The sequence below is a fragment of the Equus quagga genome, chromosome 13, assembly GCF_021613505.1.
Source record: "Equus quagga isolate Etosha38 chromosome 13, UCLA_HA_Equagga_1.0, whole genome shotgun sequence".
NCBI lineage: Eukaryota > Metazoa > Chordata > Mammalia > Perissodactyla > Equidae > Equus > Equus quagga.
In genome coordinates, this window is record NC_060279.1 from 16,950,864 (window position 1) to 16,961,091 (window position 10,228).

Consider the following 10,228-nt stretch of genomic DNA (forward strand, 5'->3'; position numbering starts at 1 on the left):
CCCAAATGCTGTCACGCCCAGCTCAACCCTCTTATTCCCCCAGCCTCTGGAATAGAGCAGCCTCACGGACAGAGGGGTTTCCTATAGCTCACCACAGAGACTTCTATGAAATTATAAAAGAATACTAATGCAAATTGAAAATGAGCCAAAGTGAAAATGCCACAGTAGTCACCACCTAACTGATAATGCATGGCTACTTGACCAGGAGGAAGTACCCCTTGCACTGTCACAAGCAGTATTGGGAATGGCTGGTGCCAGGTCGGGTGGACAAAGGACACAGGCTCTGAAATGACAGCAGAGCTGGGTCCAATCAACACAACAGAACAGCCCCACACAAGCTGGGGCTGTCATCAGCTAAAGGAAGTCACCAGCCATGGTGGCCAGCATTAGAAGCAGGCAAACACGGGTCATTCACCTGTGCCTCTGCCTATGACACGAAAGCTCAGCCATCTGTCCTGTGGAATTTCCCGAGGCCAGCTCCTCCACGAGGCTCTCACAGCACTTCCCTTTCCTTCTTCCCCTGACCACAAAGCCCTTGGAGACAGCATCTCGTATTTGGGTTTTATTTTTATTTTACAAGAATATAACATACTGAAACAGGAAAACAGGGATTGAGTACATCATTCATATCTAGGAAACCAGCTCCAGTTGTCAACAATAAATAAATATTTAAACCGTGAGGAGGTCCTGACAGGCGCTAAAAAGATTCCCAGCACATTCGGAGGTAGAGTCTGGTGGAGGGAGGGAGACGTCAGGCTGCCAGCTCCTGTGGAGATTCTCCAGCAGAGGCAAACTGAAGTTACAATAATAAATAACAATAGCAACAACGCAACAGCAACAAGAACAACACGCTATGACAATCATCACAAAACCAACAATATGTTATACTTAAATAATTTTCTCCTGGAGGAGCTCCTAGTGCAGAGAGAACAGTGTTGATTTTCCTGGGGCAAAGGGGGCTGCCTGGTTAATTCACCTCCCCAGCCTGGGCTCGTGCAGAAGTCCCACTACGGAATGTTTGTTCAGTGATGCCCTGAGGCGACAAGCAGGTTCTGATTTTTCCCCCACTCCAGCTCTTCTAAGCAGCCTCTCTCCCCAGCTTCTATGGTCTGTCCAAGGGTCATCGTGGCCCCTGCCCCATTTCTCCTAACACTCCAATAAGTGCACCTCCCATCTACAGGAAAGAAACACGAGGCTCCTCTTCCATCCTAGGGTGTCTCTTTTTCCCTGTTCTCAAACCTACAAAAAATATTGGCTTGATTTAAACAGGGCTTTGGGGAACTGCCAAGAGATTCGTCTCTTATGATCCTTATCTCCCTTGTTCCACACTGCCGGGCGTAAGAGCTGGACTAGCCCTTCACCGAGAGCCTCACACCTTTCTCCCCCCAGGCCCCACATGCAAGGGCAGCACAGAGCTAAGAGAGGGCACATCCCAGCAAGGGTCAGGGGCCACCTGCAAGAGGTCACCAAGAGCACCAAGATTAATTTCACATGAGCAAGAAGGCCTCTTTCAGGGCTACTGACTTGGAAGGGGGTTCAAAGGCCAGTTTTTGAGGTATAAAAATCTCATTTTGGGCAAGCATCACATTGGTACCCCGGCGTTGACAAGACAGTGGGGCTGGACATGGGGGTGTTGAGAAGTGCAGGTTGAGGGCCCCTGGGGCAGCCCAGAGGCAGGTGAGGAGGATGGAATGAGAAGGCTCCACATCCACAGCTCCCTTCTGTGCCCAGGACAGTCTGGGAATTTGGAAAACAGGATGCGATCAGTCAACTGTTCCACAGGCAAAAACAGATGATCTGGTTGTCTTCCCTTTTCTCATTTTCCAGTTTCCCTTTATGCACATGTTTCCCTAACTACCCTGGAATATATCCTGCCCCGTTGAGAATGACGAGGGCCAAAGATAGAACTTACACCACCATTCTTTTCCCCGGAGAGCCCCACACGACCCTCATCTTCAGCCCTTATCCACAGGTCCTAGAAGTGGGGGAGCCCTCTCATGCATGGCGTCCAGTCCCACAGTATCTGGAGGAAAGGGTTTTGCTTTGAAGACAGGCTGCCAGAATGGCCGTATCCTTCACTGTCCACTCATGCTCGCTTTCCAGAACCTGTCTCCCACACAGGGGCGGCCGCCTCAGGGATGAGTGACTCCACCTCCTCCCGGCTGGCTTCCTCACTGCCATGAGGCTCAGGTGTGTAAAGGTTCAGCCGGGCCGCAGTTGGACGGAGAGGCAGAGGTGGCTGAGGTTTGGGCAGCCAGGTCCCGGTAAGCAGGTGACTTCAGGAAGCGTGGATAGGAGTCCTTCTCCATCAGGGTGCGTGTCTTCCCCTGAGCCACGTCAAAGCACGTGGCCGTGGCAGCCTGCAGATTCGTCCTGGTCAGCTCCCTGGTCTCGTGGTCTATGTTCACCTATAGGAAGGAAGGCAAGCACATGGGTGAGGGGGGCTGGGGAGGAGGGTGGGAAAGGCGAGGGGTCCAACAGGCCAAGGGAGGACTGACTGGCAGGTGGGGCTAGGGGGAGGCACACTGGATTCTGAACCAGGAACCTGGGGTCTCCTGAATCAACCATTAATTGGCTTTTCCAAGCTGGACCTGTCCCCACATTGATCCAGAGTCTGCCCTCCAATCTCTCAAAATTATCGAGGATATATTAAGAGTACATCCAAACCCAACCCCTTGTCACCCCTTCCTCTGTAACAAGCCTGGTTCAGGTCACCATCGCCTCTCCTATATTAGCACCAGAGCCTGCGACCAGGTCTCTCTCTGCTACCCACACCCCGTGGTCTGTTCTCCACCCAGCAGCCAGAGTGAGCTTTTCAAAACCGAAGTCACTTTGCTAGCAGCTCTGTTGTCTTCGCATGTCACTCAGAGGGAAAGCCAGAGGGCGTGCTGGGCCCACATCTGACCATGTGCCGCCTGTCTGACCTCATCCCCTACTCTCTCCCTCACTTACCCTGCTCCACAGGCCCACTTGCTGACCCGTGTCTACGACAGGCACTCTCTGGCCTTGGCACTTGCCATTTCCTGTCTTAGAATGTTCTGCCTTAATTCTATCACGTCTGTTCACGTCACAGCCCATCCCTAACTTCCCTTTATAAATCGGAAAGGCCTCCCCTCCCACCCCATGCCCCGGCACTCCCTCTCTCTCAGGTCCTGCTTTGTTTTGATCAGAGGACATAGTGTCACCTGGCACACATTGTTCATTTATTGGTTATAGTCATCCTCTCCCAAGAGGGTGGAGACTTTATTTCAGTCACTGCTATAACCCAATGACTATAACAGTGCCTCACACGTAATGGGTGTTCAATAAATCTTTATGGAATAACGTGGAATAAATAAAAGTGCTCGGAAAATAAAATACAAAATAGGACACAAAAGCAAGGCATTACCATTCTCTCTCCACAAGGTGGCCCCATGTTCTTTATCGAGTGCGGACACCATGCAGGAAAGGCCGGAAGGGAAGGCTCACTGACCACAGACCTGCCAGCCTGAGGCAGGTCAGCCAGGTGACTGAGCCAGGTTACACAAGGTCCCTAGGGTGACCTGTCTCCCCAGGTGTGTAAGAGTTTTGAGCCTCTAAAAAGGGTTTAGTCTACAAAAGTGGGTATGGACAGAAGCCAAAACACCTGCCAACCCCTCTGACCCCATTAGTGAATCTGAGGGTAACAGCACCCAGAAGTGGCATGGAACCTGATTTTCCTAGTCTCCAGCTACAGACACCCACTCACCCCTGTGCCAAATAAGGCCACTCTACTTCTAAACTCAACCCTCCACCTGCTGGCCCCCATCATCCCCAGTGCTCAGTGGGGAAGGAGCAGGCAGGGTCTGGAGGGTCCACGGAACATGTCAGGGCTCTGACCTCTTTAGGGGCTTCGCTGCAGATGAACTCCTCAAAGATCCGGTGAGCCTGGGAGGCCAGCTTGGTAGCCGAGCGGATCTTCTTGTACTCCTCACAGGCCAGCCAGAACTCCAGGTTCTCCTCACTGAACTCTGTCTTCAGGAAAGCGTGGAAGGCAGCCACTCCATCTGGGGTTGGGATGAGAGAGGAAGAGACAGGTCAGACCGTGGGACAGCCAGGAATAAAAGAAGAAAGACAGCTATTGTAGTTAATGGCTCTATTTTTAGGGTGCAATTTTCTTGATCAAGGACCTGCCTTTGTATTCTGAATAGAGGCTGGCACACCAGGGGATCATTATTATTATTCCTACTATGATTATTTTGCCCACGCTTTCAGCATCCCTCAGGGCTGGCTCCCAAGCACATGAGTCCACATGTGCCTTCTACAGACAGACATAATGGGGCAGACTCACGTTTACTGCTCAGCAGCAAGTCAAATGACTCTTTCCACCCCAGCACATCTTCTGAGAAGTTTCTGCTAAAAAAAAAAAAGGCAAGATTTTAATTTCAAACAAACAAATGCATAGCACAAATCCTAGCAGAACTCCAATGGGAGTTGCATAATTCACACAAAGCTTTGCTTGATGATTATTGGAGCTGACTCCTCAAATTCTTGGTTGGGGCTGGGGGAAACAGCAGAGTTTTCTAGAAGACTACTCGGTAACCAGAAACCAAAGCCAGGGACCTTTAGGCCCTCAGTAAATATCTCTAAGACTGTCTCTTTGCTGTCCAAAGCTGTTTCTATTCCCGTGACTCTCACAGCTTTGTTTTGCACACATCTTCAAGGAAATCAGGGCCTCGTGAATAGGGATTATGTCAACCATAACCCCAGAGCTTAGCACAGCACCTGGCACAGTCAGTGCTCAAACTGAAGGGGCTTCTAGGCAAGGTGCATGCTAATGGAAGTGGGGACATTGATTTAAAAAGCTCAGGAGGTCTTGGAACCTGTCCTAGCCTTGGTTGTATGTACAATGACAGCTCCAGGTGGGAGAGTCTGGTAACTAGACATCCAGACCCCGTGTACACTGCTGTTGTGGACCTGGAACCCTGGAGCCACCCACCCATGAGCCAAGCAGCCATAGCAGACCAGCAAGAAGCCCTACTAAAATCTCCAGGGGTGGGGCACCAAGGTCCACCCTAGCGTGTCCTCACTTCTCCTTGTATTTTCTCATGACTCCTTTCCTAAATCTGGCTCCCTCCCTCTAGGGGCCCTCAGCTGGTCAGCAGGACTTACCTCTCTTTGCTGTGTTTACTGCCCCATTCAAACTTGCCAACACTCCCAGTATCGGAGCCCAGCTCTGATTTGTGAAGAAAGATCCCCAGCCGGGTCTTGAACTCTTTGGCTCTGGAAGACAAAGCACGAGCGTGTAGGGCTTGTCTATTTGCTCAGCCAGGGCAGAGAGGTTTATGGGGTCTCAGGCTGGTGCCACCCAAATTCCAGCCTCAAGGGGTCCTGGGAACCCTTGGCTGTTCCCAGGGCCTAAACTTTGCTTCTTTCATTAGTGTCATGAACCCAGCAACAATGAAAGGAATTTTTGAGCTGTGCCTCGGTAGGTCTTATGCTTTCTGGGTTTCCAGCAGTGCATACATGGGCTTTTTCCTACCTAAGTCACACCAATCTAACTTTGAGCCTGTTAATTAGCAGAAGGCAGTTCAGCACCCTCTAGGCTTCTCACGAATTTTTCGGAAACTGTGTGGAAAGTGACTCCTGCCTTCCTTTTTACGTTTTCCTTCCCAGCCACCAGCTGCAGTAAGGACTGGAGGCAGTTGAGTAGCTCCGTGGGAAGTGGGTACATCCCTCACCCGTGGACCCAAAAACACCTCCCCGTTTCCCAGGGCCAGAGGAGGCCATGTCCCTAGATCTGGGCTGTAGAATGAAAATCAAGTGCTTAAGAAACTAAGGAAGACTCAGTTCTGCCTGGTGATGCCAACATGGTCTTCTTGCAGCCAAGTCTTCAGCAGGTCACCTGAGAAGGACTGCCATTTGTCAGAGGATGGGGAATGACAGTAAGCAGTGGTCCCTCTGCTTCCCTTTGCCTTTCCTTCTCCCTTGTCTTGGCCCATGACTTCTCTAAGACTCTAAGGGAACCATCTGAGATCGTGGATCCAAGCTGACCTCTGCCTCTCCACTCAAGCCACTAGCGTCCCATTCTTCCGCCCACCCAGGCCCCCAAGCCTGCCGCTCCACTCCCTAACGGTTGGCGGGACTTGAACAACTTCCTCGGGGCAGCAGGACAAGCTCCTCTTACCTCTCCAGGCAGGTGGTGGGGAAGGCGGCCAGGGTCCGGCACATGGCTGAGGGTGCAGGGCAGCACGTCGTGGGGAGGATGGTGGCGGGCTTCAGTGGGCACCAAAAGCGCAAGAAGGCAGAGGAGCGGTACCCAGCAGCGGAGGACGTGTTTATGAGCGGCACTCGCAGAGTTGGCGCTACCGCGGCTTTTATTCCCTCGGAGAGGAACAGCGGGGCGCCGCCGACCAATCGGAGAGTGGGGCTGAGCGCGGCGAGGGCGGAGGCGGGACCCGGGAGCCCGACTGGGCAGGGCGCCAGGCCCGGGGCTGCGCTTCCGCTGCCCGCGCGCAGCCTTCACACCTGGGTGCACACGGGGCTGCCCCCTCCTCCTCCGCGCAGACGCGGGCGTGGGGACGGAGAAGCGACAGAGAAGTCACACAGAGATGAGATGCGCACACTCAGTTTAGTAGGAAAAAACCCTCCGGCCTCCAGTAAAAGCAGGAAACCAACTCAGCGGTAACAGGAGGATTTGCGTAGGGGGTGGCGCGTCTGAGAGGCACATCAGGTGTCGACCACAGCCTGATCCTGAGCCTGTTCGGTCCTGAAGGACAGAAGCACAGGGTGCAAGCCGGGCAACACAGCATCGTGACTATACTGATAGCTACCATTTACTGTGCTCCTACCAGGATGGCCATGGGATTAAGTAAGCCCTTTATTATCATCTCATCATTACTTCCATTTTATAGATTAAAAAACTGAGTCAGAAAGTTAGAGACTTGCCCAGATCAGGAGACGCATGGCGGGGGGAGCTTTATCGAGCATGTGCTATGTACCAGACACGTTTGCTAAGACTCAGGTTACACGACTTACTCAAAGTTGCCCAGTAAGTAAGTGTCGCACCAGAATTCAAATGTGAATTTACCATGCTTTTTCCACTCCCCCCGCAAAATTAGAACCCTGCCACCTCTGTAACTAATGAGTGATCCTGGGTTTAAGCAGTTGCTAGTTCAGTGTCCTCCTCTCATCTCTGAGATAAAGGTAATACATACCCTGCCACTCTCCTCATCTTCCCATAAAGGCGTTACAGCCTCCCCCATTGCCCCTCAGTTCCCTTTGAGATTGCTACTAAGGGGCTGCATGTGAGGTTAAGAGTGTAGGGTCTAGGGCTCGATTTCTGGGTTTCAAATCATGTCTCCAGCATTTACTGATGGGAGACCTTGGGCAAGCTTCTTCACCTTTCCACGCCTCAGTTTCCACACCTCTAAGATGAGAACATGATGCACTTATTTCATAAGGTTGTTGTGAGGTCTAAATAAGCTAATTCTTAAGTCGAGTTCCCCCGGGAAACGGGAAACTCTGTTCCTCTGAGGCAGAGACTTGCTAGGGAGAGTTCTTGGAAGAGAGAGAGAGTGAGGGAAGCAGGGTTGGGCAGAGGGAGGAGCTGAATGCCTTGCTGTTGCAACAGAGATGGAAGCTGTTCCCAGGGGATGCTCTGGAGTGGCACAGCCCTTCGGAGCTGTCCCCCACTGAGGCAAAGGGGCAGGCCTTTCATCGGATGCAGTTGCCCCAAGAAGACGGCCTAATCTTAAGCAACCTCTGTCAAGAGTATCTCCTGGAGCGAGTGCACTGGGAGACTACAGCAGATAACATGCTGGAAGATGGGGATGAGAGCCTCCGTCCAAAACAGGGATCTGGGCTTTGTGCCACAGCACATGCACATAAGGCACTTAGAGTAGCACTCAACATGTTATCGGCAGCCACTAAATGTTAGCTGTCGGATTTACTTAATACAGGGATTGCTAGACAATAAGGAAAAGTGGTGAGTTTTTTTTCGTCTCTTGGAATTTAAGTTTTTATTTCATGAGGGGCATCTAAGAGTTGCTGTTCCTCAGCAAGGCCTAGACGTAAACGGTTAGAAAGGAGAGAAACAAGAGGAGAAGAGGTTCCCCACCTTAGAGAACTCAGTGAGAAGGCTCAGAAAAGCTGGTCAGGGAAGAAAAGAGAAAAGCCACAGAGGAGAAGAGAAGAAGAAAGCCTGTGAGACAGTCGTTGAGGCATTGCTAGAGCAAGAGAGGTCCAAATGGGAATAATGTGTGGGGTCTTTGTCAAAGCAGATTCCGTTGTTAAGCCAGGGCCTGCAGAAGATGACCCAGTTGGTCAAAACATAATGCGCTCTGAAGAGCCAGAGTCCACCCTTTGCCAACCTCCCAGTTGCTTAGTGGCTTGGTCAGTGGAGCACAGGGGCAGGTCCAGCAGCAGCTCACACGCCGGCAGCGCCATCTCAGACGCCAGCATCCCACCCTCACCCCCGTCTCGCTGACCTAGGCTCTTGTTCTTCCCCTCTCACGAGTCCAGGGTTGGATTGGTGGGGACAGGAGATGGGCAAGGGTTGGGAGGGGGACGATGGTGTGCAACCAGGCAAAGGAAGGATGCCCTTTTGAACGTCTGTGTTTCTCACCCCAGTCCTTCATCCACAGGATACCGCAGCCCACCCGGCCCCATCAGCAGGACGTTCTGCTGGAGGAGTCTGTCAGCTGAGGTGAGGGTTGTCGTTCTACATTTATTATGCAGCTGCCAGGTGGGGATGTGGGTGGTGTCTGGGACAGCTTTTCTTCAAGAGACAAAAATGAGTTTACGGATGGACTGAACCACCAGTCTCGCCACGTTGGACTCGGCCCAGACATGGCCACATGACAACGATAATAGTGATCACGCAGAGAACCTCTTCAAACCTTCCTGTCCTTTCTGCAACCCTGTGAATAGGCCAGAGGAGCTTTTTAATTCACATTTCGCAGACAACAAAACAGCAGTGCCTAAGGCTCCCTTAATTAAGTGCTCTGGAACTGGAAACAGCTGAAACCGGGGCCCCATCTCCAGATCCCTGAGCTTGCGCTTTCTCCCATTCAACAAAGAAAGCAGAGACAAAGGGATTGATGCGCGGGGCGCACGCGGACGGGCAAATCCAATCCGTGAGCACAGAGCTCCCTGCTCAGGATGAAGAGCCCTCTCTGAGTTCTCACTGCCTCCCGGTTGCCATGGTTACCTCTTCGGTTTCCAGGCAGAAACTTTCTGAAGTTCACAATTTATCCCAAATTCTCTTCCCAGCAGGTAGGTCGGTTCATAACTGCAATTTCGGTAATGACTCAACAGTTGCCGTAAATCGGCAAGTTGAGCTCACCTGTGAATTGCCTTGGCTTTGACAGACCCTGATCTCGGGGTTTTTTTGCCCAGTGCTCTCTTTAATGGAGGGTGTGGGGACACAGCTCTGCGGCCTGGGTCATCTGGGGTCAGCAATCCAGGCAAAGCTGGAGTCAGGATTTAACATCCCACAACATCCCAGCCACCCTGCGTTCCATCTCCTTCAGTCCCTCCGACCCCCAGCACCGCCCTTTCCACCGAGGTAGAATTCTAGATGGGATCTTTGCTGAAAACACTTTCTCAGCTTCTGATTGGGCACAGACAATTCCCACAGTGGTCTGGGCGTTCCAAATTCAATCATCAATCGACCAACAAATATTTATTAAGAATTTACTGTGTCCCCAAGTCGGTGGGGGAAATAACAGCTTTTGTGGCTCTTCTCTGACTCTAATAACCCTATTTTTCCTCTTGGCTGAGGAAACAGAACTAGCATAGGGAGAGGGAGAGGTGAAAGGAAATTATTGCCTGGTGTCACAACAGATGTCCAGGGAAGGGAGAGGTCAGAGAGGGTCGGCAGTGTTAAAGGAGGCGTGAGAGGAGGCTGGTGACAGGGACAATGGCTGGAACGTGTGGGACGTGGAAGAGGGATTGTGCTTCAAGTGGGAGAAACAGGAAAAGCCAGTTGTAGTTTGGGGGTCCAGCAAAGGCACAGAAAGATTTAGGAATACCTTACCGCCTGGCAGAGGCGCTTAGGCCTATGGGATGCACAATTGGATGCCACTTTTAGGTTTAGAAGCATACAAACAGCAGGGACAGAACATATCCCATGGGGGCTGGATGAGGAGGGAGAGATCACCCCTGAAGTTGTGAAATAGTCCCTGGGGCCCATTTCCTTCCTGGGTCCGGACAAAAACTATAGGTACCCTCCCTCCCCGGGCAGGAGAGTTGAGCAAGTTCAGCCTGG

General features: G+C 51.8%; 1 protein-coding gene across 1 annotated transcript; it reads right to left on the reverse strand.

Moving 5' to 3' along the window:
- Nucleotides 1-554: 554 nt before the first annotated feature.
- RGS16 (regulator of G protein signaling 16) lies at nucleotides 555-6,337 on the reverse strand. The gene is made up of 5 exons (XM_046680225.1): nucleotides 6,146-6,337; nucleotides 5,131-5,241; nucleotides 4,310-4,374; nucleotides 3,859-4,025; nucleotides 555-2,408 (listed from the first exon to the last, which is right to left on the reverse strand). Exons 1-5 carry the CDS (start codon nucleotides 6,187-6,189, stop codon nucleotides 2,187-2,189), a joined length of 609 nt encoding a protein of 202 aa, XP_046536181.1. The 5' UTR covers nucleotides 6,190-6,337; the 3' UTR covers nucleotides 555-2,186.
- Between the last annotated feature and the right edge of the window lie 3,891 nt (nucleotides 6,338-10,228).